At 49.4% G+C, this 27,856-nt stretch overlaps 12 protein-coding genes and 1 non-coding gene across 13 annotated transcripts; 8 read left to right on the top strand and 5 right to left on the bottom strand.

Moving 5' to 3' along the window:
• The first annotated feature begins 108 nt into the window (after nt 1-108).
• On the top strand, nt 109-2,313 carry CNI04110 (calmodulin-dependent protein kinase, putative). The gene is made up of 13 exons (XM_572924.2): nt 109-240; nt 295-303; nt 371-401; nt 500-547; nt 599-709; nt 763-833; nt 893-966; nt 1,020-1,144; nt 1,195-1,212; nt 1,264-1,328; nt 1,382-1,683; nt 1,734-1,867; nt 1,923-2,313. Exons 1-13 carry the CDS (start codon nt 188-190, stop codon nt 1,968-1,970), a joined length of 1,089 nt encoding a protein of 362 aa, XP_572924.1. The 5' UTR covers nt 109-187; the 3' UTR covers nt 1,971-2,313.
• CNI04100 (hypothetical protein) lies at nt 2,111-4,956 on the bottom strand. The gene is made up of 3 exons (XM_024657894.1): nt 4,743-4,956; nt 3,821-4,673; nt 2,111-3,742 (listed from the first exon to the last, which is right to left on the bottom strand). The coding sequence occupies exons 2-3, from the start codon at nt 4,172-4,174 to the stop codon at nt 2,471-2,473; spliced, it is 1,626 nt and encodes a 541-aa protein (XP_024513554.1). The 5' UTR covers nt 4,175-4,673; nt 4,743-4,956; the 3' UTR covers nt 2,111-2,470.
• Nucleotides 4,957-7,242: 2,286 nt separating this feature from the next.
• CNI04090 (SNAP receptor, putative) lies at nt 7,243-8,357 on the top strand. The gene is made up of 4 exons (XM_024657893.1): nt 7,243-7,633; nt 7,706-7,911; nt 7,965-8,159; nt 8,220-8,357. Exons 1-4 carry the CDS (start codon nt 7,293-7,295, stop codon nt 8,285-8,287), a joined length of 810 nt encoding a protein of 269 aa, XP_024513587.1. The 5' UTR covers nt 7,243-7,292; the 3' UTR covers nt 8,288-8,357.
• Nucleotides 8,285-10,144, bottom strand: CNI04080 (peptidase, putative). Its single transcript, XM_572901.2, has 10 exons — nt 9,925-10,144; nt 9,814-9,873; nt 9,696-9,760; nt 9,537-9,633; nt 9,402-9,474; nt 9,183-9,352; nt 8,827-9,131; nt 8,682-8,769; nt 8,532-8,627; nt 8,285-8,479 (listed from the first exon to the last, which is right to left on the bottom strand). The coding sequence occupies exons 1-10, from the start codon at nt 10,119-10,121 to the stop codon at nt 8,422-8,424; spliced, it is 1,209 nt and encodes a 402-aa protein (XP_572901.1). The 5' UTR covers nt 10,122-10,144; the 3' UTR covers nt 8,285-8,421.
• A 164-nt stretch (nt 10,145-10,308) lies between these two features.
• On the top strand, nt 10,309-12,929 carry CNI04070 (DNA-(apurinic or apyrimidinic site) lyase, putative). The gene is made up of 9 exons (XM_024657892.1): nt 10,309-10,364; nt 10,418-10,449; nt 10,506-10,579; nt 10,626-10,959; nt 11,015-11,353; nt 11,403-12,517; nt 12,577-12,628; nt 12,683-12,760; nt 12,810-12,929. Exons 1-9 carry the CDS (start codon nt 10,341-10,343, stop codon nt 12,874-12,876), a joined length of 2,115 nt encoding a protein of 704 aa, XP_024513544.1. The 5' UTR covers nt 10,309-10,340; the 3' UTR covers nt 12,877-12,929.
• Nucleotides 12,930-13,108: 179 nt separating this feature from the next.
• On the top strand, nt 13,109-14,506 carry CNI04060 (mitochondrial genome maintenance protein, putative). Its single transcript, XM_572928.2, has 5 exons — nt 13,109-13,729; nt 13,788-13,935; nt 13,993-14,121; nt 14,177-14,254; nt 14,306-14,506. Exons 1-5 carry the CDS (start codon nt 13,186-13,188, stop codon nt 14,364-14,366), a joined length of 960 nt encoding a protein of 319 aa, XP_572928.1. The 5' UTR covers nt 13,109-13,185; the 3' UTR covers nt 14,367-14,506.
• CNI04050 (conserved protein) lies at nt 14,375-15,904 on the bottom strand. The gene is made up of 5 exons (XM_572610.2): nt 15,845-15,904; nt 15,714-15,798; nt 15,492-15,665; nt 14,611-15,436; nt 14,375-14,560 (listed from the first exon to the last, which is right to left on the bottom strand). Exons 1-5 carry the CDS (start codon nt 15,863-15,865, stop codon nt 14,488-14,490), a joined length of 1,179 nt encoding a protein of 392 aa, XP_572610.1. The 5' UTR covers nt 15,866-15,904; the 3' UTR covers nt 14,375-14,487.
• Nucleotides 15,905-16,049: 145 nt separating this feature from the next.
• Nucleotides 16,050-18,399, top strand: CNI04040 (conserved hypothetical protein). The gene is made up of 9 exons (XM_572930.2): nt 16,050-16,293; nt 16,358-16,522; nt 16,578-16,646; nt 16,708-16,785; nt 16,834-17,277; nt 17,328-17,510; nt 17,565-17,899; nt 17,963-18,213; nt 18,271-18,399. The coding sequence occupies exons 1-9, from the start codon at nt 16,105-16,107 to the stop codon at nt 18,282-18,284; spliced, it is 1,728 nt and encodes a 575-aa protein (XP_572930.1). The 5' UTR covers nt 16,050-16,104; the 3' UTR covers nt 18,285-18,399.
• CNI04030 (ubiquinone biosynthesis monooxygenase, putative) lies at nt 18,305-20,446 on the bottom strand. Its single transcript, XM_572612.2, has 4 exons — nt 20,082-20,446; nt 19,886-20,029; nt 19,777-19,835; nt 18,305-19,727 (listed from the first exon to the last, which is right to left on the bottom strand). The coding sequence occupies exons 1-4, from the start codon at nt 20,380-20,382 to the stop codon at nt 18,414-18,416; spliced, it is 1,818 nt and encodes a 605-aa protein (XP_572612.1). The 5' UTR covers nt 20,383-20,446; the 3' UTR covers nt 18,305-18,413.
• Nucleotides 20,447-20,641: 195 nt separating this feature from the next.
• CNI04020 (hypothetical protein) lies at nt 20,642-23,153 on the top strand. The gene is made up of 3 exons (XM_572614.2): nt 20,642-21,865; nt 21,911-22,667; nt 22,719-23,153. The coding sequence occupies exons 1-3, from the start codon at nt 20,663-20,665 to the stop codon at nt 23,093-23,095; spliced, it is 2,337 nt and encodes a 778-aa protein (XP_572614.1). The 5' UTR covers nt 20,642-20,662; the 3' UTR covers nt 23,096-23,153.
• Nucleotides 23,154-23,377: 224 nt separating this feature from the next.
• On the top strand, nt 23,378-23,467 carry CNI04010. The gene has a single exon. It is a non-coding gene; the product is annotated as a tRNA-Arg (tRNA).
• A 1-nt stretch (nt 23,468) lies between these two features.
• CNI04000 (conserved hypothetical protein) lies at nt 23,469-26,200 on the top strand. The gene is made up of 7 exons (XM_024657891.1): nt 23,469-23,906; nt 23,976-24,110; nt 24,178-24,279; nt 24,328-24,388; nt 24,441-25,128; nt 25,190-25,266; nt 25,327-26,200. The coding sequence occupies exons 1-7, from the start codon at nt 23,682-23,684 to the stop codon at nt 26,037-26,039; spliced, it is 2,001 nt and encodes a 666-aa protein (XP_024513556.1). The 5' UTR covers nt 23,469-23,681; the 3' UTR covers nt 26,040-26,200.
• Nucleotides 26,136-27,846, bottom strand: CNI03990 (hypothetical protein). The gene is made up of 9 exons (XM_024657890.1): nt 27,629-27,846; nt 27,520-27,573; nt 27,345-27,464; nt 27,228-27,301; nt 26,967-27,171; nt 26,694-26,912; nt 26,559-26,640; nt 26,238-26,500; nt 26,136-26,187 (listed from the first exon to the last, which is right to left on the bottom strand). The coding sequence occupies exons 1-8, from the start codon at nt 27,654-27,656 to the stop codon at nt 26,293-26,295; spliced, it is 990 nt and encodes a 329-aa protein (XP_024513447.1). The 5' UTR covers nt 27,657-27,846; the 3' UTR covers nt 26,136-26,187; nt 26,238-26,292.
• Between the last annotated feature and the right edge of the window lie 10 nt (nt 27,847-27,856).

Genomic DNA, 27,856 nt, shown 5'->3' with positions numbered 1-27,856 from the left:
GAGCATTACACCGCATCCTGGTTGGTCGCGGAGGCCGACGCGCCAGGCGACAAGCAGCTCCCCGTCAATTAGCTCTAATAATCCCTTCATGCAACTGCCATTGATCCTCTGTAATCTTCATATCGATCTTATATTCATACTTCACCCCTCTATCGCCGCAGCCCACAAGACCGTCAGTCACCCCTACATGGCCCCTCAGACTGTGCCCTGCCAGTACAAGACTGGAAAGACACTAGGAAGGTGAGCAGCTCCGCTCAAATGCCGAGCTCCGCTAACGATCTGTTATCTTTGTAGTGGAACGTAGTCAGTTCTTCTTCCCATGGATACATCACCGTAGTGGCCAAGCTCATGCACTCGACTTTTATATTAGCGCTGTTGTCAAAGAATGTGTTCACATCACGGTGCGTGTTCTTCCACGCTGTAATGGTTGCGCTTCAACATCCTCTCCGGAGCCATTGCGAGTGAGTCATAAAAGCTAGGCTAATATTTGGCTTCACAGACCGGTGAATACTACGCCTGCAAGGTACTTAATAAGAAGTTCTTGATGGTATGTCAAGAGTGACCCATCGGTCATGACGGTTACTGAGCATGTCAATAGGGCCGAGAGCATATGGTCCGGAATGAAATTGCCGTCCTTAAGCGAGTTTCAGCTGGCCACAAGAACATCGTTCAACTACACGACTTTTTCGAGACTACCCACAATCTTTATGTACGTAGGAGAAAGCTCACTTGGGAGTGGCTCGTTGACTGGTCATTTTGCAGCTTGTCTTTGACCTTTGTACCGGTGGAGAGCTTTTCGACAGGATCTGTGCCAAGGGAAGCTACTTTGAGAAGTGAGGCACAATCGCTTGCTGTTCAAAATCTGTTGTATGGAGCTGACGTCCTTGGAAAGGGATGCTGCCAATATTGTGCGAACTGTAACATCAGCCGTCAAGTACCTCCATGACCAAGGCATCGTTCACAGAGGTGAGTGAGCCTATATGGACTAACCCGTCGACACGCTGACCATGATTGAACAGATTTGAAGCCGGAGAACATTCTTTTCAAGTCCAAGGCCGAAGATGCGGACCTCATGTTGGCTGACTTTGGATTGTCCAAAGTATTGGATGACGATAAATTTGCCATTCTGACTACTACATGTGGTGTAAGTGGGTTCATATACGTGGGGAGCATTTGGCTGATTTTCCTCCCAAGACCCCTGGTTACATGGCTGTAAGTATCTTGTACCCCTGTTGGGCTTCGCAAGCTGACAAACTCAAATAGCCTGAAATATTCAAAAAGGCCGGTCATGGTAAGCCTGTGGATATTTGGGCCATCGGTGTCATCACGTGCGTATTCCCTAATTCAAGCAGCAGTCGTTAGGTGCTCACCATGCTCACAGCTACTTCCTCCTTTGTGGCTATACCCCCTTCGACCGCGACTCGCAATATGAAGAAATGCAAGCCATCTGCAAGGGCGACTATCGCTTCGAACCTGTCGAATATTGGGGGGGTGTCTCTGAAACCGCCAGGCAGTTCGTGCGTGACTGCTTGACTGTCGACCCCACAAATCGACCTACTGTCGATGAATTGTTAAACCATCCTTGGTTGAGAGACGTTGAAGCCTCCAAGGACGAGCCCGCTGAGGCTAAGGGTGTTGACTTGTTGCCTAACGTCAAGGCCGCCTTCGATGCCAAGAAGACTTGTAAGTTGATCGTATCCAATCTTTAAGAACCCGAACTTACACCTCTTTAGTCCGCAAGGCAGTTTTGGGTATGATGGCTGTTCACAGGCTCCAAGATCACAGTGCCACTATCCACGGTCAGACCGAGGCAGAGCAGGAAAAGTTGAAGAAGGAAGTGGAAGCGTTCAAGGAAGAGGCGGCTCAGGTCAGTGTGTTCATGTCGTTGGTATTGTTTGTGCTAATCCTCGATTTTATAATAGGAGGACGTGAAGGATGTTATCCAACCAGGTGCTCCCGCCTCCATTTAATTGTGCGAAGAGGTGTGCCGCGACTGCTGTGAATTTTTCTATCATAAAGGACACGACTAGGCGACAAGTTCAAGGTCTACGATGGTTATATACATGAGAACCTATCCACTGTTCACAGTCTGGCCTTATAATTGTCTTGGTAAGAGGGGACTATCTCCCAACCATTTTTTTAACCCCCGGCTTTGGTTTTGGTATCCGCTTGCGTAAAGGTTATATTCATACATATGTCTCATTTCACTGTAATTTCCCAAATCATCATTGCAAAAGCCACTGGGAGGGGTATGCACGTCTAACAACAGAAAAGCGTTAATAAGTCATGACACGACGCGTTTGCTCTACTAACCATACGTGAAACTCTACAATAATACCGTTTTTCCATTCAAGACATTATCAAGTGCTCATTACAGGTCTAATCCATGAAATTATCATATTGTTTTTTTCCCAAAATTTTCATTGGGGATTTGAAATTTATTGGGCATCTCAACCATTTTGCGCCGATCTTATAGCTCCCAAGTTCGTCTCGTTGCATCGTTTGAAGATCCACCGGTGACCGCCGCGTGATCTCTAGGAGGGAGTAGAGATGCGGGTGCACCGGCTTGCTGCGCCATCCTCCACTCCTCATAGTTCGACCGTCTGTACTCTCCACCGGCAATGACTGTAGGCGGTCCAAGAGGATGTGGTCCAGCAGGCGGGTAAAATCCAGGCTGCATTTGATACTCTGTAGGGCTAATAGGATAACTGGCTGTTTGCGGTGTACGGTATGCAGAGTTTGGCGAAGACGACCGTCGAGGGGGATACATGGGTGCATTAGCCGGCATGGCCGTTTGTGGGTAGGAGGGATAAGGCTGTGCTGAAAGAGGTGGTGGTGGACGAGCCGTTGGAGGTTGCGGTGGGGGGTAGTATACTTGTGGTGGGGGTTGGTCGTATCGTGGTTGAGGGCCGTCAACCCCGGCAGCGATGGAAGAGAAACCTGGGAGCCCTTGACCCGACATGCCAGGAGCTGGGGTTATAGGTGTTGGAGGGCTTATCTGTGAAAGTCGTCGTACCGGAGGTACGTCGGGAGGGAAATGATGACTGCGAGGGATCGCAAGGAAGGAAACGACCAGATACACTCTGCCTAGAGTTACCGGTTGCCAGAGGCTTGCACCAAGCCCGCCGCCAAGGTGAAGTCGGACATTGAAGGGGCTAAAGCGGTTATCCACATGAAGGACACGGACATTCTTGTTTGGATAGGGTTCACGCATTCCTTCAGCGGGTGACAACAATTCCAATTCGGTCCTTTGGGTGATTGCCGCCTGGGTCACTTCGACAGACCTCAACTGTCCCTCTACATACGGTACTGCCAACAGCTTATTTCTCTCCATGTCAATCAAGTGTCTATCTTGTGGATGAATCCAATCAAGAAGGTTGAGGTTGACGAACTCGTTAGGGTGGTAGCCAACCAGTGAGAAGCAGGATGGACTAGCTCGCAAGATTTTGAAGTCTGTAGTGGTGAACAAGGTGAAGGGATGAGCGGTAGGATCAGGAGTGGGGTAACTAGCAGCAGAAGCGTCCATGCTTGACGAGCTGGCCCTGCGGGGGGATACTCTGCCAGTCATGGAAGGACCAGGTGCGGCGTCCATATTCGGCACGAAAGACGGATCGTAGACTGATGGGCCTCTCCATCTGCCTATTCCACCAGCATCGGCAGCCACTGGCACTGGCCTAGATGTTCGATGGTACGGTTCTCCGAGCGGCGGTCTTGCGACCTTTGGCCTTCCTCTCTTCTTGTGCTGAAAAGGCCATCAATAGCTGACCAACGGAAGAGTAGAAAAGGATCGACGGGAAATTAGTAAAAAAACGAGACTTACCGGTACATCCTCACATTGATCCTGTTTACCCATGTTGATGCATCTCTTACATGGTCGTCCAATGTCACACGCCAAGTGGGCCCGCTTGCAGGGCCCGCACGCCGATGAGACGTTTGCCTTGCCCCCTACGCGCTTGATTGGCGGTCCGTCTAGGGAAGGTGAAGCAGTGTGGGTCTCTCTTGACTGCTGGGATAATTGCTGGGCACCGTCTGGGTGTGATTCATACATATTTTCAGGGTACCCTTGTGAATCCGGCAGAGAGGATGGACCTGGTTCATCGTCTAGAATTGTTCGTGCCCCAGGACCGCCAAACGGCAGATGGCGAGATGATGAAGAGCCAGACGATTGGTCCATATCATAGACAGAGAAAGCGGGGAGATGCTTGGAATGTTTTGGGTAAATCACAGGAAATATTGACAGTCAAAAGATTGAACAATATAGAGCCCGCAGTAACCTGTGTTGCAAGGGTGCCAATAGACTGGTTCAATAAGGGTCGCACGGTGGCCGTCAGAAGCTCAGGCAAGATGGATGGGTGACGCGTGATGACTATAAATGAAATTGTTATGCGACCACCGGAATGCGTGCCACTTGGGAATCGAGTGTCGGATCAGAACGTCGTCAGCGAGATGAGAGAAGGAATCGAAAGGATGGATATTTAATCGGATCCAAACGTGTATATGGTACGTGATGTTGCAAGACGTGATAGACCCAAGATATTTACGATGAATGCTATCCGGCACTGGAAGTTGTCGAGGTACCGAAAACGACGCCCGGGTTTGCCGACGGAGAAATGATTGTGGTAAGTGACCGACGATCCTACCGGAATTTCGACACAGATAGCAGCGCAGGAGAGCTATGACCAGCAATACCAAAAGTGTGTCAATGAAGTAACGGCTTGAGATGGAAGGATGGTATGACGCACAGTGGGGGATGGGAAGGGGATAGCTGTGTGCCTTCCCTGAAACTTGTGAGAGCTGCGACCGGCTGGGATTGAGATGATGTCAAGCAGCGCAGAACGCAGGCGGATGGAGACAAGGGGCTGGCTGGTGGGCCGTTGTCTGGAGAGGCGACCAAGCAGCGGACAGCGGATGGATGGCTGAGCTGAAAAGAAGTTTTGCTGTTGGCGCGATATGGATCATTAGATGCGTCGTATGGAAAATCCCTGCAATGGCGGGACCGGAACTCGGAGCATATCTACGGAACTGAAACAGGTGGCGTAAACACCGATAAAGTTGACCCGGGCGCCGCCGCCAGATCATTTTCTCAGCATCGGAGCGTCGTTCGTCCGTCATCAGCAGTGTTCTGCGTGTATGTCGCGTACAGTGTACAATTATGGCGGTGGTGAAGCCAACCGACAAGAGGCAAGGAGCAATAGACAAGAGAAAAGAGAAGCTGTCTCGTTCACTTCAGAAATACAGATGCATTAGGTCCTAGGAGGTCGTCCTTTCATTCATTCTGAAGAAGACAAAGAAAGTCTGTGTTCCCATCTTTTACTATCTGCATAACTGATGGAGACCGCTGCTGATGCTCAATAATACCAAGGTTATCACGACACGCTATTATGGGTCGGGTGTTGAATGGTCGAAATGACAAGGAATGAAAAGGCCGTTACAACCGCTAGAATTGATTGAAACAACTGCTGCCAATCGTTGTGCTTTTCTGTTGTCTGGAATTTCTGTGTCTTGCTTGCCATTGGTAGTCCGTAATTGTTCTATAATTACGTTGAAACCGACGTCCTCGGTATAGATCTAATTCCAAGCATCTAGCAGTGGGTCTAGTGAGCTAAGTAAAGGGGAATGAATTTCGCCTCCATCGAGAGCCGACACCAGACGCAAAAGCAGATTTAGGGGATAAGAAGGCAGAGAGAAAATACTACTAAAAGTCTTGTCGTCCGTGGGTTCATTTGGGACCAAGGGTCCAAGAAACAAATAGCGTCGGTCTCAATTGATACGTCCTTTCCGCCGGGAAGTAGTGCCCATCGCATCAGCAGCGACTGTCGGTATTTATTATGTGCAGATGTTGCAAAATCCTCATCTGGTGGAGGGTGATGGTCGAGACTAGCGACAGACGACAACAGGGAAGTGCAAGTAGTAGCGCCTTTAGTTCCATTCCTCACGGGCCAGGTAGCGTACTGTGCAACATGCTGTTAGTAACTTGCTGGAATCCTGTCTTCTCGCGTCTTCTCCCTTGTTTTCTTTCTTCCTGAACGATCGCCGTTCTAGGCGTAACCTGTTGTTTGCACTTTTCTGCGTCCCTAGCACGTCGGTTTTCCATCTTCGGTCTTCGGTGGTAGCTCTTCTAGATTGTGCCAGTCCCGTTCTACTCTCATCCCTTAATCTTGCAATTTGCAAATCGCACGCCGTAAAACTCGGGACTAAAGATAGCACTGTAACCGCGACACGGAATACAGCAAACGAAAATGCAGCGTACAGCGCGAAGAAGTAGCAGCATCACTACTACTGTCTGTTGGCACTCCGTATCACTCCGCATCTATGGATAGGTACCGAGAGTGCATCCCACATGGCCAATGCCTTAGTATGCCTTAGAAAACGCAAGTGAGGGTATATGAAAGAGAGAACGGAAAACAAAGGAGAAAGAAGGGTGGAAAAGGGAAAATTAATGTGAACAAGATAGGGAATGATAGGAAAAACGGAAAAAAGGCGCCAACCTAAGTTCGGAGATCCCGGCTTCGGATACGTGCCTTCATCTTGTTCCCTTGCTTTCTTTTCCCCTTTTTCCCTTCCCCTTTCCCGTTCCCCTTATCATTACTTTCCCTTTTCCCTCTTCTACATGTTGTGCCAGCCCTGTTGTTTTTGTGTCCGGCGCATATGGCGTTTATTTCAATTTGCATTCGATGTTTGGCATCTGGCGGGCATCGGGCATATTGGGTCGGCCTTCCTTCCGTCTTTGAACAACGGAATTAGTATAATAAATAATGCTCTCTATGGCGATGGCAAGTGAGAGTGGCTGGGGCTGGCACCCTTCAATGCCTTTCTATTCTCATTAGTCGTATTGCAAGCAGCAAGAAGCAAGTACAAAAAAGTATATACTACTACGCGTATCAGTATTTCTTTTATTCCCAAGTAATCAAGCACACGCAGCCGCGCACATAATAGTGACTGGCAAGTACGTACTGGCGCCTATTACTATCGCTCTGTGCTCAGTACGCACTCCATCGCATTGCTTCTGATTCTGATTCTCCTTGGTCCTTCGGCTGTCTTTCTTCTTGCCGTGCTTTATCCACCTCCAATTTTAGCAGTACACATCTTCATAGGGACTTTGACCAGCTGCCAACGAAAGCAAGGGTTTGAGAATTCTTGGGGGAATTCAATAAGTTCGGCGGTCGCCGCTAACTGACGATGATGAGATGGTGTGACGCTGTCAGTTCTTGACTGACTCTCTTCGTTGCATTCTCATAAGTCATCTGCTTATACTCTAACCTTTTTGCAACTCCTTGTTCAGCAAGTGTACAATGTCAACACCAACCTCCGCGTCCATCTCTCAGCGACTAACAACCACCTCATCCCTCTTACTGGAACGCTCACGCATTCTCTCGCTCAACCTCAAACCCTCCCCGTCCTCCACCCAGCAAATCGTGCGCAACTTGACTTCCATCCGCTCAGACCTCGAACAGCTAGAGCTAGAAAGTAAAGGTTTGGTGCTAGGTGGGAAAAAGGGGAAGGGGAAAGGAGGGGATGATGGTGAGGAAGAGGTGAAGGAGTTGGAGGAGCGGTATGATCGTTTGTTAGGAATGCTCGAAGAGGATGATTTAGGGCGAGAAAAGGCTAAAGATTTGAAACGGACCAGTCAAATGTACGTGCACTGCAAACGTTTTTAATCATACACTATGTCTGTTCTCGTGCTGATGATTTTCCTTCCACGTAGACCGCCTTCCCCTATTGCAAGCCCTCAGCCTGATACGCTATCCCCTCCTGCCGATGCATCCCCATCTGCGCAAGACGTTCCTACATTCAACGTTGATCCACCTGCACCTGCAGTTGGATACCAGCCATTCAAAGATTATCCAGAAAATGAAGAGCCAGAGTTGGCGCCGCATGAGATGCTTTCCAACCAACAAATGCTGATGAATGGTAAGATTTGGACGCAGTTTCCAGATCAGGACAGACTGACAGTATGTCACCAGATCAAGATGAGAGGCTAAACCTCCTCTCTCACTCTATCGGCCGCCAAAACGATCTCTCATTGCAAATTGGCTCGGAGCTGGATGTACACCACCAATTATTGGAAGAGACGGACACCGCAATGGATCGAACGGCGGCGAGCTTGGGAAGGGCTAAACGGCGTTTGGACAGGGTGGCTGATGAGGCTAAGCAACATGGTAAGCTTGGTTTTCAGTCGTCTCGTGAAATTTGGCAATAGGGTTAATATATTTTTATAGGGAGTACAATTACTATTGTCCTTCTTATTTTCATTTTGCTCATTCTCATCATCGTGTTCAAGACATGACGTGGCAGAGTGTATTCATAATTGTCCGACTCGGAATGTACATGTTGTAAAACATCATGGAAGTTGACAAGATACAAGTTGCAAGTCTCAGAATGGTCTATTGACAAGAATGTAATAGAAGTACAAGTACATCTTTATTGATCAGCGATGCCGGCGAGTTCGACGGAGAACGCGACCACAAGCTTGGAGAATCTAAATGGGGTGGTTAATCAAATCTCATGCGACTCTGAAAACGTATACTCACTCTCGCATGTGCGTGAAAGAGAATTCGGGGTGGTCCATAGTGTCTGCTGTGGAGTGAATGTTTCGAGTGTTGGAGTCATCGAACGTAGCTTCGATGCTGCAAGTCACGGTTAGAGCGTTTGAAAGCACAAGTAGGCACGTGATGACTTACGCAAAAGCAGATTGATAACCGGCTTTGGCAAAGCTCGCGTGATCAGAGCAAGCATAAGAACACTGGGTCTTTACGGGAGGGATGCTCACTGTGACTCGACTATCAGTTTTGGACCCAGTATGTTTTGTTGAGAGAGCTGACTCACAGTACTCCTCCACAAGGGTCTCGATGAATTCAGTCAAATCCGGGTCGACAAAGTCCTGAATGATACCGACTCTCTCCTCGGTACCAGCTTTGACCCAGGCGGTCATGTCCATTTGCAGCATGGCAAGCACCTTCTTACCCTCATCCTCGTATGACTTGGCAACGGCCTGAGAGCCGAGGAGACCACCTTCTTCTGCAGAGAAGTAATGGAACTCAAGAGGGGTAGAAGGTGTGTAGTTGGCGTTGACGAGAGCGCGGAATCCTTCAAGAGAGGACGTCGTACCGGAACCATCATCATCCGCACCGCTATAGATAGCTATCAGCATCTTCATGCTCTGCGGCTTTCAAAGCACTTACGGAGCAGGGAGGAATGGCCACATGTTGGCAGAGTCTTGGTGAGACCCAACAATGGTGATGGGTGCGTCTTCATTGGCGGGATCAGCAGGAGCGAAGCGGACGATGATGCTGTTTTGCCCCCAAGGATGAGCAAACTCCTTGACGGTGATACCGGAGTGAGGTTTTGCAATCTACAAGTGGTGTGAGACCTAGATGGCGCTTAATGTAGACCCGACATACCTCTTTGAGAGTCTTGAGCAAAAACTTCTGAGAGTCCTTGCCCGTGTCCGACTTGTAGTATCGGGTGCGGAATCTGCTTTCGAGTCAGTTCTGGTTTAGCTTAGGAAAGGAGGTTTGGGGGTTGATATCACGCACGAAGTAAACTTGGTCAAGAAATCCTTCATGTGATCGATATCAAGCTTCTTGATAATAGAACTGATCGTCTTTGTGTGGTTGCCTGGCGTAGGGTACGCTGTGGTTGGATGAGTACACATCGATAACAGCGAGTATCTGCAGGCCGGTGGACGTGCTCACAATATTTGACGTTGGCAGCGGAAGGGAGAAAGTAGCTAGAGAAGCCTAAGCCAGGTGTCTCCGTGCTAATAATCCATCAGTAATGGCCGGTTCAGCTGGTGGCAAAGAGATCACGAACATATCCATGAAACGGAGACCTTTTGCCTTGGCTTGGATTTTCTCAAGCTCCGACATCCATCTATACCATCTATGTAAGCACAGACATATCAGGTATATGGAAGAAACCTACACAGGAGGTTCTTCTTCCGAGAACTGGACGAGTCTCATTTCGCCGAGGTCCAAAGAGAAGCCATCATGAGCTGCGAAGATGTCCTGGCCTTCGAGGATCGCCGAGCCGATCGAGCCCTGGAAAGCGAGCTGTTCCTTGGCCGTGGGGACTGCGCTCGCGAGGAGGGGGAGGGCAAGGATAGCTGGTGTTATGAGCATTGTGTCTGGGTGGTGGATGTGTAGACGGTAATGATAAAATAGAGAACAGATAGACAAGACTATCGGGTATGCGCGCCCATGACCGGATGCGGAAGAATCGCGGCCTCTGTCATGGATCGGGACACCACACAGTGGCAACTTGCGTGAAAGAGTAAAAAGGTAGGATTCTGAACTTATCGATTGGCCACAAAGCACAACGCATAGGATGGGGCAAGCATTATGAGGATACTCACATGGAACGTTGTGAGTCTGGCTGTCAATCTCTGCAGCCCTCACGCACGTCTGACGCCCAGTAGAACGTCCTACGGACATGTCTAGATTACCACCCGTAGGTCACCACAAGTTGCGTCGCCTGCGATGCCATCTCACTCGAAGCATCTACAGGTTCAGCTCGATGAAGAAGAAGAACATCGAAGGCCTGCTCGATGAACTGGATGCCCAGATATTTTGCTTTCAAGGTGAGTTGATAGGCTATTATGTTGAGCAAAGCTGACAGTACAACAGAACATAAAACGGTCCGCACACGTCTAGAGAAGTCAATGGCTTGCCCGGGCCCATACGACGGCTTCTGGACTTTTCCTCGTTCCAAAACTGGTTATAGCGGAGTCTGCACCTATGTGGATTCTCGCTATTGCGTGCCTCTCAAGGCGGAAGAAGGTATTACCGGACTTCTTTTAGGCGACCGGCTGAGTACGATGAAGCCACCATGGACCGATGCGGAAAGAATAGGCAGTTATCCTGATGTGAATGATATGGAATGGATGGATGAGCTGGACGGGACAAAGTTTGATGTCAAGAAGCTCGACATGGAGGGACGGGCTGTGGTATGCGATTTCGGGTGAGTAATCTCCATATAGCGTTGCAGGGTCATGGCCCGGCTAATTTAAAGCTAGACTGTTCGTCTTATTCAACCTTTACTGCCCGAACGAGACAAATAGTGCTAGGCGACCATACAAAATGAACTATCTACACGCTCTTCAAGAACGTGTACAGCTCCTTCAGGCTGCTGGGCGCGAAGTCATGCTCGTGGGAGATATCAACATTGTACGCCAGCCGATGGATTCCGGAGAAGGACCTGTGAGGTCTTCAGCGGAGCAACATTATTCCCACCCTGCAAGACGGATACTTGATGATTGGTGTGCGCCGAAAGGACCGATGATAGATGTCGTCAGAGAGAGCTGGCCTCAAAGAGATGATATGTTCACCTGTTGGAATCAGAAACTCGACGCCAGGTGAGTTTGTAATTTTGGTAAGAGTGGACCCCTCTCACATGTTTCACAGGTCGGCAAACTATGGAAGCCGTATTGACTATGTACTATGTACACCTGGTCTTCGTCCATGGATCAAGGGCGGCGATATACTTCCCAAGGTGTACGGGTCTGATCACTGTCCCGTGTATGTCGACTTGCATGAGTCCATCGTCACTCCAGAAGGGGAGACTCTCCACCTTCGCGATATGCTTAATCCCAAAGATCGACCCACTAGCACGTCTCCTGTATACCCAAATGATGTCAAGAGGGAAGCACCTGAGCCGCCAAGGTTCGCAACCAAATTTATGGACGAGTTCTCAGGGAGACAGACAAGTCTAAAGAGTTTTTTTGGTGGAGGATCGAAGCGGGCACAGGAGAAGACGAATGGAGCCAGTCTTAGTACAAGTGTGAGCGCGAGTGCTAGTCCGGCTCCAACCCCTACTGCATCAGAATTATCATCGGCAGTGCAAGCATCCGAATCTGGTGCTACAAAAATTGTTTCACTCCCGCAAGCGCCGGAAGAATGCGTTTCCGCCCCATTCAGCCTTGCTCGAACTGCTTTCAGTTCGTTGGACAATCCCTCCCCTGTTCATAGCCGGGAATTATCTTCCAAAACAAGCGACGGTGCCCCAGTAAAGGCAACCTTATCGTCCAAACAAGATAAATCTAGCGCAAAGCCCATAGACATGACATTAGATGACGATGAGGATGATGAGCCAATCTTGGTATCGTCAAAATCGGAAAACAAGCCCCCACCGAAACCTACGAGGTCATCGTTGTCTGGTTCGAAATCAGCCTCCTCACAAGTCAAGCTCTCTTCATTTTTCAGTCAACCGCATACCGAAGGCAAAAGAAAATCCCCACCACCACCATCCTCAGCTCCTTCTATCTCAAAACGGCCCTCATTGGCACCACTTCCTCAGTCAAATAATGCTCCGTTTGCTGCCTCTCCTTCCGCCACAACTGCGGAAGATGAGTGCCAGGGCATGACAGAAGAAGAGAATCAACTTATTTCGCAAGCTATTGCAGAAGCAGACGCAGAAAGAGCAGAAAAAAACGCAAAAGCTGCTCCGCAATGGTCCAGCCTTTTTGCCAAAAAGCTGCCACCGTTGTGCACAGTTCATCATAAGCCGTGCAAGGATTTTGGTAAGTTGCCGCAATGGATTTTCTGTTAATCGTCAAGCCCTGCTGATGCGATACATTAGTTGTAATGAAGCCTGGACCCAATAAGGGGAAAAGGTTCTGGCTATGCTCCCTGTACGTCCATCCATTATTATGTACAGCCGTTATCAAGTACTGACGAAGAATCAGGCCGGTTGGCGCAGGGTACGATATGGGGAGATCGAAGAGACCGAGAGAAGATGTAAATCCTAAATTCCGATGCAATTTGTGAGTCATGTTGTAACGATGGATACTCGTGCTTACATATCGACTGTAGTTTTCTCTGGGATTCTGCCAATTCGAGAAAAGAAACCCCGAATGAGGGGAAAGAGAAGAAGCTGTAGCCATGTTGTACACTGTGCTCTTACTGTCACGCAATGCATTGTCTGTACTACCGTTTGACTGTTATTCCCTGCATACAGTTTGGGGCCTTGTATGTATACCCTTTTGATTTAGCTGACGGTTGACATTGGATGTCCACCCACCATACTAGACTGGCCGGCTGTAATAATTCGCCACCGATGATTGGAAGTATTTGCGCATTGAACCGTCGCTGGCTTTCAGCAGCTTGTCATGTTCATCTCGTGCCTTTTGTTTTTTTGATCTCATCTTTCCATTTATTCTTTCTTTTGGCCTTCAGCTACATACTCACCATGTCGCTCCTTGCAAGCACAGCCCGACGCGCCCCCAACTCGCTCCAGCTCTCCACTCGCAATCTGTCCACCACCTCCGCCCGTTTCGCCGAAGCTGCGCCCATCGCATCTCGATACGTCCGCAAGACAGCTGTACCTGCTCGAGCCAAGCCTACCGCCTACTCTCGGCCCGCTACCTTCAATTCCGCCTCCACCGCTGCTTCTCGCACTCGGCCTGCCCCTGCAGCTCGTCCCGTTGTGGACGAGTTCCCCGAAGATCTCCCTCTGCCATCTACAGAGCCTCCCATAGATGATTATGCCCATCTCTCGGCCCCTCCTTCTGCCAAGGTTTCTCCGCCTCTCAGTGAACTTCCTAGTGAGAACTATGAGCCTCTCCCTTCAGCGACAGCTTCTGCTAGGGTAGGGGGCAAGCTCGCCGGTGAAGTACCTGTAGGGTTAGATTGGAGTACAAGCTTTTCAGGCTTGAGCGAGAAGCCATTTCCTAAAGAAGCGGCCGATGAACTGTTGAAACCGTTGACCCCGGTGGATGTAGAAATCAAGCCTGGTAAGTCCCTGGAGCACATGTATATGAATGAGTAGGTATCTGACTTGAAACGGATTAGATGGATTATTATATCTCCCTGAGATAAAGTACAGGCGGACGTTGAACGCAGCGTTCGGTCCTGGTGGATGGGGTTTGGCTCCTCGAGGAGAGACAGATGTGGGACCAAGGATCGTTAGTAGGGAATGGGGGTTGGTGTGTCTCGGTCGGTGAGTTCATTCAGTACATAGTCTTTACTTGGAGCACTGGTGGCTAACCTATCATAGGTTAGTGTCTGTAGCCCGAGGCGAGCAAGAGTACTTTGACCCATCTGGTATTGCAACTGCCACAGAGGCTTGCAAATCCAATGCCCTCATGCGATGTTGTAAGGATTTGGGTATCGCTAGTGAGCTTTGGTAAGTGGGCGTTCATTTGGGTGTCAATCCTGATGTGTACTGATATCATCCTTAGGGACCCTACCTTTATTCGCGATTTCAAGAAACAGCATTGTGTCGAAGTATTTGTGGAACATGCAGTGAAGAAGAACAAGTATGTTGCTAATGTCATTCAGTGATATGAATTTGCTGACAGCCTTTCCAGGAAGAAGCTTTGGAGGAAGAAGAACAGCGACAAGTTCGAGTACCCTTGGAAGGAACTGTAAATTAAGTGGTGTATGAATGTCTCGTATTCATCACTATTGACTAGAACTTGCTTTGAGAGCCTGTATATAGTATGCTCGCATAACAAAAATATGATATACAACTCTACACCGTTCTGCATTTTTACATGGCCGCTGTCGCCTTGACATCTTCTTTCGCCTTGGCCAGCTCCTTTTCCAGAGCGATAAGTCGTTCTCTATGGGCACTTGTTAAAGAAGGTTCTGGACAAAAGATGAGATTACGTACCTCCACCTATCCATTTGCTCGACAATCTTGACCCTCGCATCTAACATTGCGTTATGCTCACCCTTGAGCATCTCTTGTGTAAACTCCAAAGGCACATCCGCACTCCCGGGCTCTCCTGGTATCCCAATCTGTGCCGGCGCTGGTGTACCAGCTGCAGCCGTGTCCACAGTGCCTGCTCGACTCGCCCGCGCAGATGCTGTTACACTTGCACCCCTCGCCGCAGACTTGCCCTTTTTACGAGCCTCATAATCCTCCCTCTGATCTCTTGGTCGTCGACTCTTTGCGGGAAGAGGGGTAGGTGGATGGGCGTTGAGAATATCGAGGAATTGCCGAGGAGGGTCTGAAAATACAATTTCATCGTATTGCCAAGCGTGAATAGGTAGTCTGGCGGCAAGTGAGAGAGGAGCTGGGGTAGCTGAAGGTTCAATCACCTCCAGGGCTGGTGTAGCAACATCGACCTTGATTTGCTCGGTCGAGTCTCCGCCAGGAGGCGCTGGTGTCCCTTGATTTGAACCCGGTTCGTTTGTGGCGGGCTCACTGGCAGGTCGCTGGATTGTTGGAGCGGGAGTAACTGACTCCTCTAGAGGCGCAGGCGTGTCAGGTTCCAACTTGACTTCGGTATTGCTTTCTGTAGGCACAGGAGTTGGCGTAGGGGCACCTGATACCACAGGCAAAGGCTCAACAGGCGCGCCCCAGTGATGTAATTTGATATTATGTTGCAGGCCAAGAGGCTTTTCAGATGATTCCGGGATGAGCTGGATTCGGATCTGGACGGTGAATTCACCCCATCCTGTTTCAGAGACTCGATAAGGAGGCTTGTCGATGACTGGGAAGAAGCATCATTTTAGACGGATATCACATTAAAACGAACTTATACTGACCTCTATTAGGTGTCGCATACGTTTCGTGGAGCTTGAATGTCACTTTTCTGATAAAATATGACAGGTCATCCGCTCCTCCGGGCAGATAGTCGATATCCTCATAATCAGGTGGCTCCCCTTGCTTTAAAGGAGGAGAAGCTGCAGAGTTGAGAAACACAGTCCACTTATGAGTGTCTGAGATAGTTAATTAGTCAAATACCATGCAATAATATGGAGACTTACGTCCTGCGGGAGCCAACTGCTTCTCAGCCTCGGTTAGGAGCCTGGCGTGGGAGCCAAAGATGATCGGCCTATGGACTTGTATTCCCTGCATATTGTGTTAGCTATATCCACCCATAGGCACTCTAACTTACCCTGACTCTTTCGCTGGACATTGGCGTGAAGATTGCAGAGATGGGATACCCGAAATGTCAACAAACGGGCGATGAAAGAGGTGTGTATAAGCGGGACCAAATTTGCTGGTAAGGAGGGCGACTGATTAAATAAATGATGACGCAATGGGGGCCCTGAACGGCCGGTCGAAGCCCTCTGTATTGATCTGATAATCTCGCTCGTCTCAGATACTTCTCCACTTCGCATCCGTATCACATATCTGCATAAACAGCTCTTTACAATGTCCAAGGCAGGCAACTACCTAAAGACAGCCATTTCCATGGTCACGTCTCTCGAAGAGGGCAAACCCCACTCTTCAATCACAGACTGGATCGAGGTCCTCTCTTCGGACAGATACGAGGAACTCAGTCTGGATGGCATTTCAGAGCTTGTCGAGAGCGTGAACATCCTTGGATCCCAGGGCACTACCGTGAGCTTTCTCCGTTTCATGCTTTCACTCTTAGAGAGATCTTACAAACATCTTTCCCCTGTAGGAAGCTTCGCGAGCTATCAGGAAGAAGCTCAAGTACGGTAACGTCCATCGTCAAATCCGAGCGCTTGTCATCCTTCGGGCTCTCACAGAGAATGCGGGAAAGGGATTCCAGCTCAACTGGGCCAATGAGCAGTTGATGGAGCGTCTCAGATTGATGGCAGCCGACGTGCGTTACCTTGTTTATTGACCTGATTGTGGAGCTGATAAGACACTGGCCACAGCAATTAACCGATCCCAAGGTTAAGAGGATGCTTTTACTCGTGTTCCATGCCTGGTCTTTGCAGTATAAGGTTGGTGTTGGTTGGGACAAAGCGTAAGCCACGTGGCTGATGTTGATCCCTTGGCACCCAGGACGAGCCAAGGATGCACGAGGTTGCCGGGCTTTACCGAAAGTACACCGGGCACGGTACTAGGCCTGCCCCTAGAAAGGTAGGTATTTACTTATACTTGGACCGCGCCGCTACTGACTTATTATAGCCCACCACTGCATCATCTCCTACCACTGCCACCTCTGCTACCGCTGGACATGGTACATTCGACGACATTTTCTCACACGATTGGAATCCTGCCCCTGGCAACAGAGGCGCCGACACCTACACCGACCTTGCTGCTGCCAAGGCTGACGCGGAGGAACGAAAACGCGCTCGCGAGGCCCGTATCGCCCTCGAGCAACGTGAAGCGGAGATTGAGAGGAGGGAGAGGGAGCTGCGAAGGAAGAGAGATATGGCTGAGATTGAAGAGAGGAGAAGAAAAGATGCTGCTGAGGAAGCTGAGAATAGGAGGAAGTTGAAGGAGCAAGGGAAGAAGAAGAACCAGCAGCCGAAGAGGTTGCCTTTCAGTTTCGAGAAGGAGAAGCCTCAGATCATGGTGGCCGTCGCGAATGCGATCCAATGTGCCAATAATCTCGTCAATGCTTGTCGTGTGAGTTGACCACATATTCCGTTGCATGAAACTCATATCATCTTATCTAGCTTGTCAACAGAGAGGTTGAGAACGTTACTGAGAGCCCCAAAGTACAAGACAATCTCGACAAAGCCAAGGTGGCGAGGAGATCAGTCATTAAATACATCCAACTTGTCACTGACGAAGAATACGTTGGGACACTGTTGGACGCCAATGAGCGGATTGTCGAAGCCATTCAACTCTATGACAGGGTAAGTCGCTCCATCACATCGCAATCGTGCGTGATTCATCTGACGTCTATCTAGCTTTCCAAACCCGCTGTATTGGACTCTGACTCCGAGGACGACGCAGCCGACGTGTCTGCTCTGCACAAGCGACTCGCCGCCCAAAAGCTTGAAGCTGACCGTACGGGCGAGCTCCAAAAGATCCAGGAAGACCAGAAACGCGAGTCGGCGAGGCGGCAGCAAAGACAGCTCTTGCGTCAGGCGAGCGAGACGGGGACCCCTGTCCGAGGTACCCAGCAACCTTCTTCGACATACTCGGATTTGCAGGATCTGGACTTTGGAAGTATCGCGCATACCCAGGCGAACTTGCCTCCACCTATGAGGCCTGACTCCGGGGATGATGAGTCTTACGGGGGGTAAGTGATACAGTCCATGAAGATCAGAAGAGATTTTCAGATACTAATCCCCACGCGCTGTAGCTCTTTGTCAGACTTTTCAGATTATGATTCATCCGACGCCGAATGGCAAGCTGTCCATGGTTCTGGCTCTGTGGCCAATAAGGGAGCTCCTACTGCTGGCCCTTCGAGTCGCGTCCCTCGACAGTATGCTTCATTGGAAGACGATTACCCTGGACAGAGCGGATTATTGGCGAAAGAAGATGATAACCCATTTGGGGATCCCTTTGCGGATGAACTGGACACCCCTGTGCAGGAGAAGCAGAGATTGCAGTGTGAGTGTGAACTTTTATTTATCGGAAGGCACCAAACATTAAATGATAAATTTACAGGGGCGGAGATCTAAATGATGGAGTGGATGTCAATTACGGTTTCTATAGCTGTGCATTAATAATATATCCTGCCTTATTCAATTGCTCGTGCTTGTTTGGTATAAATATGATGATGTGATTTGTGATATTCATGACAATACTTCTTATCTCTTGCCATCCAGCGCATCCGCAGCTCTTCGAAGTCCGTTCCTTGCGGCTTCTCCAACTACGCCGCCGACCATACCCATCACCCCCTTGAGGGCGAACCAGCCTTCAACGCCATTCGCAACCGCCATCGGCCATCCTCCAGCCGGCTTCAGTTTATCTTCCGCACGCGCTCTTCCAAATTCCCGTTCCTTTTCTGTTCTCGCAGAAGCACCACCAAGTCCGACTCCGGATCCCGCACCGCCCATTAAAATCCGCTTAATAGGCCCCAACTCGTTGATTACATCGAATCCAGTACCTCTCACCCAGTTGACCAACCCGTTCCTCGCTCGAAAGATGTAGTGTAGCTTATCCGTCGCACTCAACATCAAATGGTTCAAAGGATATCGCTCTTTAGGATAACCTTTTGTACCTTCAAGACTACCCAAATCGCCTCCCAATCGTCTGGTCTCTTCGAGGACTTCTGCAAGGCACTTGACGTCAGCCAAACCCATGTTCAGCCCTTGTCCAGCCAGGGGATGGATCGTATGTGCCGCATCGCCCACAAGAGCGGTACGTTCTCCGAGGTAGGATGTCGCGTGAGAAATACGAAGAGGGAAGGAAGCTACCGAAGGGGGGTGGATGGATGTGATGGCAGGTGGGATGATGGGCTGATCGGAGGATGTAAGAGGGGTGGGGAGGGTAGCGATGAGAGTGACGATTTGGGGCGCTGTCAAAGGTGTTCCTTCAGACTGAGCAGACAGCATGGCCTCGCACAAGCTGGAAAGTGTCTCTTCAGGCAGAGTGAAAGCAGCGTTGACCATTTGAGTAAGGGCATCATGAGAAAGTTTCTTGAGAGCAGCAGCGTTTTCGGGAAGAGTGGACCATACCATTGTAGATGATGTGTCAGAAAGAGGGAGGAAGGCTATGGGCCCGGTAGAGAGGAAGCGCTGGAAAGCGGTAGTGTTGGGGTAGAGAGGATCGGGGTCGTGGTTGAGAGTAGCGACCACGGCGTGGGTGTTGTAACCATGACCGTACGATTCAATCTCCGAGAAATGCCTGACTGGGGAGTTTGGGCCATCTGCTCCAACTACTAGGGATCCCCGGACCCATTCATCTCCGATCCGCAAGCCAACCCAACGACCACCTTCGCCAAGACGCATCTCCCTTACTCTGGAGTTTTCACGAATGTCGACGATGCCTTTACCTGCTTCTTCGATACGTCGAAGAAGAGCCTTTTGTAGATTAAGGTTTTCTGTCATACGGGCCAGAGGACGTCCAACAGGAGGAAAGTGGATTGTGGGCGTTTCGGTAGGAGAAGGGTTCGACCAGACCTTGAGGCTGCGTTAGAACATAGTTACAATGACAGGCATAGGGACGTACAATGATTTCATGGACAGGGCAGGACCTATCGTTTGTGATATGTCTCCACACACCGATGCCTATATTTCATATCAGAGAACTGTAATCATCGGTTACCTTTTAGACTTACTTTCCAGCCATTCGATATTTTCATGCGTCAAGCTACTGATACGGTTCTCCCATTCGCTTGATTCGGGCCAATTGCGAGTGCGATCCAAAGACGAGCCTTCCACAAGGAGTATCCGGCAAGTCTGGGAGATTGTTGGTTGAGATACTTGGGGAGGATATCATGTTAGTCTGACGCGGCGACCTAAGGTAATACTTACAGAGAGCACAGGCAAATGCTAAGCCAGCATTTGCACCGCCGATTATCACAATATCATAAGTATTTTCGGACGAAATTTCGGGAATAGGCTCGGTAGGCTGTGGAGCGTGATGTGAATGACTCCTCTTGAAGGTTACATGAGCCGATTTAGACACGGTGGCTCTGAGAGGTATTGACGAGAACGCAGGTCGAGCGAGGTGGAGGTTCCGAGATGTGATTGCAGGGACAGAGATGGCTGGCTTTGACGAAACCTTGAGGGCATTGCTAAGACCTGGTTTGTAGATGGTTGTGGGAGGCCTCATAGCTAGATGTTGTTTTCTTTGACTTGACTACAGAGAAAAGCTAGAGTTGATGTCGACACAAGTAACGGCTGCTGGATTTCTATGGCACTCGGACAACTCTCGTCGAATACTGGGCCGACGCGAGCCTAGCTTCATTCAGGAACCGCGCACCTCTTTTTGACAGAGGTCTTCCTTTCCTCCTCATTAGGCACGCAGTACCCACCAATGTGAGAAATTGCCATGTCATTCTTGTTTTTGTTGATGTTTCCTCCACTCTCAACGTCCGCCTACAGAAACCACAATGGACCACCTAGTCCTCGACCCCGTCATAGATCCAGCACTCGCAGACAACTCACCGCAGCATACAGACGACCACCACCAGCCTCTGCAGAACTCAGCATCCACCTCACCAGTTGCCCAGCCCTCCCAACGCACAACAAAAACAGGTCGTCCATCCAAGGCCCGCGGCACTGTTCCCGGATCCGCTGCCGACTTTAGACGACGGGAAGCGAACCGTCTAGCAGCAGACAGGTCGAGAAGTAGACAGGCTGAAAAGGGTGCGGCGCTTGAGAATGCTTCGCGTATATTGTCAGAGGAGAATGCGAGACTGAAGGAGCAGATCGCTGCGTTAGAAGGTGGAATCGAAGGAAGCGATTTCCAACATGGAGTTCAGGATGCTGAACATCAGCCTACTCCTGGCCCCTCAAGAACGGAAGAACCACATGACGATGATCAGCAGGTCTCACAAGAAAGTGATACTCAGGCTCAAGAGCAAGAAGCGCACTCTCACACTATTCTGGCCGCGCTCACGGACATTACTGGTGTCGACTTTTCAGAAGGCAACGAAGCAAACTGGATGCAAGGGATGGAGACCTTCCTGAAAGATTCTGAAAGTGGAAGATTAGGGGAGCTCGCGGCTGTCGCCATGGGACATGATGACCCGCAGTTGCAACATCAGGAAAAGGCTGACGCGCCCCATACCTCTCCCTTCAAAATCGGCAACATGTCTATCCCATTTCCACTTCCGGGGCAGATGTCGATTCCTGGAGCCAGTGCAGCCATTGGCCTCGCTGCAGCTCTCAATACGGAGATGGAGAGGATTATCATGGAAGACCTTGCTCTGACCAAAGCGGCCATCGTCAGAGTCGAGAATCAGATATCCCATTTGCGAGCCCATCCCGATGCCGACATTGATGCAGCTAGCAACGACTCGTCCATTGCGCCTCTTTTGCCCAAGGACATCTTCTCCGAAGATTTGGAAGCGTTGCAAGTGGTTCAGACAGATATACAAAACTCTATCTCTTACCTTGAAAATACGTTGCCTCCCGTCAGGGATGAATTTGTGAGGACGCGCGATGACAAGACAGCGGAGGAAAAGAGGATCATAGACCTTGTGAAGGAAGTTAAAGAACTAGAGGTAAGAGATGAGGATCAAAAAGAAAAAGTCTTGTCGAACCTGAGATCTGTTGGCACGTTTGTGGAGAATTTGCTGACAGAGGAGCATGTAAGTGAATCGGCCGTTTTGCCATCAAAGCTGACTTTTTTGTAGCCCGATAATCAATACCTGACCGGTGCATTCTCTTCTCCCGCGCTTGCTCGTCGACGTAGAGGTAGACCGCCAAAGGGCGAAGTCTCTCGTACATTCTACCAATCTTACCTCATTGGACCCCTTTCTCAAGAAGTCGACCCCAAGGGCAAAGGTAAAGCTCCAACAGCCAAGAATCCTCGTAGAAGCAGATTGGGAGAATCACCTCTCACCGGGCACGCTTCTTCCCATGAACAAGATGACCATCATGTTGCTGAATCTTCTCAATCCGCACAAGCACACCTTCCCGACTCTCACGAACCGGGGACCCTACAGGCAGCTCAACATGACCAAGATCATCCCGATGAGCACGATACGACCGAAGCTGTTAACCGTGCCGAGGCGTATATTCTCTCTCATCTCAATGCATCCAACGCTACGGATGGCCAAGACGCAGATCCTCATCCAGAACGCGAAGATGCTATCGGACTCGAATCTACTTCCTTTGCTGATTTCTTGCCCGCCCAGGAAGCATTAGAACGACAGGTCGAGGGACCCGCAAGTCAACATGGCAATGCTGATGCTTTCGGTCAGTCTGCTTCCTCAAACGGCCAAAATCAGGAGTTAGTCCATGTTAGTCAGGGTGACCACGATGTCCCTCTGTCTGTTCTTTCGCGACTCAAGCAGGGTCCTCCTGGGAGTTGCGATATCTGCATGAGAACGGAAACGACTGTGTGGAGGAAATTAGTGCTGGGAGGTATCGACCACAAAGTGTGCAACGGTTAGTAGAATATGCTTCTAAACTGGTCACCAAAGCTGATTATGGTATAAGCCTGTGGCCTGTACCACTCGAAATTCGGTGTCATCCGTCCCCCGGAACTCTGGGGAGATGGTAAGTCCCTGAAAAAGCGTCGTTCCACGAGACCCGCAACGGATGAAGAGGATGCAGATGCACACGCGAAAAAGAAGGTAAAAAAGAGCATTGGAGAGGGTTCGGAGCAACTTGAGTCGCTTGATGACGAGCACCAAGAGCTTGGGAATATGGTAGAAAACCACTTGTCTGCTCAGCAAAGAGAGGAAGAAGAGGCGGCGACAGTAACGGCAGGTGAAAATGTAGAAGGGACGATAGTTGATAGGAGTGTAATCCAAGGGGCTGTTCAACCTGGGATAGGTATGGATGAAGCAGAGGGAAATGTGTTTGAGGTGTGATGATTAAGAAGTGACTTTGCGTTGTACTTCTATGTAGCAGAAATGTAGACGGTGAAAGCAAAGAAGAATGGTGAGACATGAAGACTGATTCCCTAAAACACGGTCGTTGTGATTTCCTTCGTCCGTGTTTATCAAAGACTCGAATCGCAGTAAATTAACATCGATTGTTAAATTGATAATGCGATAGCAAAGGATAAAGTAACGTCGATTATAGAATGATAAAATTAACTGAGTTAAATAATAGGATGTATGTTAGTGCATGAGTCATTTTACAACGAACAAGGGCTTGTGTTGCAGTGGTAGCATTCTAGACTTCGAGGTCGTGAACTGGAGTTTATCTAGCGGTCGCGGGTTCAAATCCCGTCGAGCCTTGTTTCTTTTTGCTTTTGAGCCAACGACTGGCAGCATATGGATTCACCTGGTGGTGGAGGCAAGGTGGAGGTTGAGCATGGGTGTAGTGCTTCCTTCAATGGGCAATCAATCCGAAGCTGCTCAAAGCACCTCTTGTTAGATTACCATTATCTCTTCCAGAGCCGAAAGAAAGTCGTCTCTAACTGATCAAGAGTCCTCTCGCAATAGCAGGACCATGGCTCATCAGATCACCTATGACTACGTTGAACATGTTGACCCAAACCTCACCTGCGCAATCTGCCAATCCGCCCTTGTAGATCCTGTCACGACGACGTCCTGCAAGCACACCTTTTGCAGAGACTGCATCACCCGAGCCATCGTTCACAACCCACAATGTCCCATAGACAGGTCAGCACTGACAATGAGCAGTTTAAGGGACACTGAACAACTGGTGAAGCTGGTGAGTGAACGGACTTCATAGCAATGCGGCGTCCGACGGTCGGTGCTGACATGTGAGCTTTACCGTTAGATGCTCGATGAGCTGAAAGTAAAATGTGGGGCTGAGGGATGTGGCACGGTTCTGCAAAGGGGGTTGTTGCTGGCACATCTTAAGACATGTTCTAAAGCGATCGTCACTTGCCAAGATGGAGATTGCGGCTTGTCGGTGAGTCAAGTGTCATTGATGCATGTGTCATTCTCATCAGAATCCGAAAGCTAACGTACCATCTCAGATGACCCGTCAAAGACTGCCTCATCACAGGGCGTACGAATGTTTTCAAAGAAAGATGGAGTGCAGGAAATGTGGCACAATACTGGTATTCAAAGATCAAACGGTAAGCATGCATCGACAGTTTTAACCCCATCACTGCTGAGCTGTGAAGACCCATACCAATATAGAATGCCGCGATGAGACAGGTGTCTGTGGTCTATGTGGTCAAAACAGTAAGCACGCTGTTGAGCTGTGAATTGGGAAACGCTGAACACTGACCTGTAGTGGGTCCTGATGCTCACATGCACAAATGGCAATGCCCCCTGGTCCGCATCCCTTGTCCTCACTCTGCTAGAGGATGCTCATCGATTATCCCCCGCTCGGATCTTCAAGCTCATATATCTATTTGCCCGTTTGAAGCATTCTCGGGTTTCTTCGAGATGAATGATGCGAGGTTGAAGTCATTAACATCTCGAGTCGAAAGTCTGGAAGAGGAGCTAGAGCGTATGAGGGAGCATTTGAAGCGAATAGAAGGTAATGTCGAGACGATGGGCAATATGAGGAGGGAAACGGGTGATGAATGGAGATGGAGAGAAGTGGGCCGGATGCGGCTTGGTGATACCCCACCTCCTGTCGCATCTAGCCATAGCGACCCCCAAACCACATCAACCATCTTGTCATCCCCACTAACTCCCACTTCTTCTCACCCTTCCCCTCAACCTGTCATCTCGTCTATTTTTCCTGGTATTAGCATCCTGTCATCCGGAGGAGCAAGACCTGACTTGGCCCCCCATCATCACCGTTCTCTTGTTGCACCATCCTTTGGCTCTCACCAATCATATGCTGATTGGGCATTCAGCCGGCTATCGGGGAACGCAGGCAATGTAGGATGGGAGGAAGTGATCAATGGTTTGCGTGCGGTGGTGATCCAGCTGGCTTCCGGTTTAGATAGTATGGAGCGCCGGAATGAAGTGTGCGCTTAATTTCTTTTTTCCACTCAACATGAAGCACGACCTGATGAAGAAAATCCATAGGAGGACAATGACGGAAAGTTTGAGAGTGTTGGAAGAAGTAGGTAGTTTGAGAGCTATTGTTACCACCATGCGCATGCGTATGTCCAGCTTTCTTTTCGCATATTTACTTCTCACTAATTTATCACACTAAAAAGAAGTTATGATGGAGCGACCCTTCCGACCTCCATCTTTCCAGTTCCAAGGCGACAGCCTGTTTTCACGTACCGCTGAGTCCACTCTCACCCCAACTTTGAACCAGCAAGCAACTGTGGCATTTTCTTCTACCACCGATCAATCAACATCAGAGCAACGTTCTCAATCAAGTGATGAAAATCTGAGCGTGAGTGTCAGCGGTGACCAGGAAGACTCCGGCAGAGAGACAGCTTCAATCACCGAATCCGTGGTATTCTCGGCCCAAGGTCATCCCGCTTCTTCCTCCCGACCTTCCTCTTCTACAAATTCCCTTATCACGGCCGGTGCTGGTTTGTCCGGGAATAAGAGGACTCCAATGTCTAGAGCCCGACCGAACTTGGGTGGGTATCAGGGAGTGACGGTGGAAGTGAGGTATGATGAGAACGCTGATGGGATCGAGGGAGGCGCAAGTTATAGTAGGACAAGCAACGCCGCAAGCGGGAACAGAAATACGATTGGGACGAGTGGGGCGGAAATGACGGGTAGACCCATGGCCTTCCCACCTGCGTCACAAGACGATGATGATGTCTCTGCAACAACTAACAGAAATGCAGGAGGGGATGTGAACGAGGCTACTGAAAGAAGCATGGGAACCCGGGAACGAAAGGTTAATCTCGCGAATCCTATTGCAAGGTTGATGAGGAGAGGGCCACAAGGAAATGGAAGCCCTAGGCTGTAAAGATTGCCGCCAGTTGGATGATACTCGAGGTAGAAAGAGACGATTGAAATACATTCCCAAACATATTACCCATTTGTAATTATTCACCATTTTGTGCAGCATTTAATTATACTCCGGCATTCTCAATTAATAATTAATGTTGATACGCCTTTTATTTATATCAGTGTAACATATCAAGACATGCATTATCATACAAACAAAGTACAGGGGTAACAAAGCGCCCAAGAACCATTATATCCGGACCATCTAGCGTTTATTTCTTCTCCTTCGGTTTGAAGAAAGACGTCAATTTTGCCATCTTGTTGGTGTTAACCTTTTTCAACGACTCAACACCCCTACTTGCCGGCGGCGCTTTACGCTTAATGCCTTTGGCCTCTTTCTTGTTGTTGGAAGTTGTGATTTGAGAGGCTGCGAATGCTGCGGCTGAACGAGAGGCGAGGTGTTCTTCGAGCGCAGCAAAGCTTGAAATTTTTTATGTATCAGCAAATATTTAATGAAAAAAAGGGAAGGAAAACATACTCGTATGACTTTACGAGTTTTGACAAGACTGGGCCAGGTAACCATTGGGCCAAGTGATCACATGCAGCTCTCAACCTCGCCGCTGATTGCACATTAGTAAATTGGACGTGTTAGACAAAATCCCTCAGGACTTACAACTCAACAGTTCCTCATCGATATCTTTTTCCAAAAGCCCATCTCTGCCCAGGCCTCGCACAAGGTGATCAAATTTTTCAAACTCTTCTGGTCCGGCAAAAAATCCTGCCTTGCGTTTGAGATGTTGGATGATCAAATCTTGTGAAGGCCTGTAGAAGCTCTGGGTGGGAGGTTGCGGAGAAGAGGAAGGATCCGGGGATGGAGGGGCAGTAGAGATGACTGGCATATATATACTGTTAGAAGCACTTCAGAAACATCAACAAAGGGACGAACCTTTTTTTTCGCAGCAAGCCTTGAACGCTCTTTTCACATTTTTCAGTGTTAACAGTCTCTCGATGTCCTCGTTCACGCCTTCCGACCTATTAGGCGATTTGCCTTTTGTACCAGAAGTAAAAGGTAGGGGAAGGGCGAAAGATGTCGACGTTGATGCGGCTGAAAGAAGATCATGAAGCGGCTGGAATGGAGGAGGGGGCCCATTCTGATGTCCCGAATTGTTAGTCCGTACTAGAGGTAAGTTCAAGCGACGAAACTCACAGGAACAAGCGCTAGGATAAGAGGTATAACAATGAATAATGGGTCAATGGGGTAATGTACAAGCATAGCACCGGCTGTGGTTGATCAGCTTTACCATTGACCAAAATGCAGACGCACCATCTATTCCGGAGTCGCCAATGAACCATGTCCTCCGTTGTGATCCATTGAGTTTGGCAGCTTCGAGGACGACATCTTGGCCAGCAGCAGTTGTGTACGGAAGATAGAGTTGTGCCTCTCCTACAAATAGCATAAGGAGTGGGCATGTGTATATTGGGCGAACAATGAGACATACCAGTACGTGGATGTGGAATACGGAGATACTGATGTGAGCTTGAAAGGTCAATGTCTGCTCGTGTCGCGTCAGTTGTGTTGAGCTTGCGGGTGTAGAGAAGTGGGCGCACCTTGGGGTAGGACTGAGACGTAGTCCATTATGAGGAGAAGGGTCAAATGGCAGGTCGCAAGGATGTTTTATTGAGGTCGGAAAACGATATGGGGCTTTGAATGAAAGGTGAAAATGATGTTCGGCTCTTAGTCCTCCACGCGCGAGCGCGTTGACTTTCGCGAACCCTAGATATTTCCAAAACGCGTCCCAATTCTCAACTTTGGATTTGCTTCGGGCCGACATCCCA

Source organism: Cryptococcus neoformans (assembly GCF_000091045.1).
Source record: "Cryptococcus neoformans var. neoformans JEC21 chromosome 9 sequence".
In the NCBI taxonomy this organism is placed as follows: domain Eukaryota; kingdom Fungi; phylum Basidiomycota; class Tremellomycetes; order Tremellales; family Cryptococcaceae; genus Cryptococcus; species Cryptococcus deneoformans.
The sequence above is the reverse complement of the archived record's forward strand: the minus strand, read 5'-3'. Positions and strand labels throughout refer to the sequence as shown.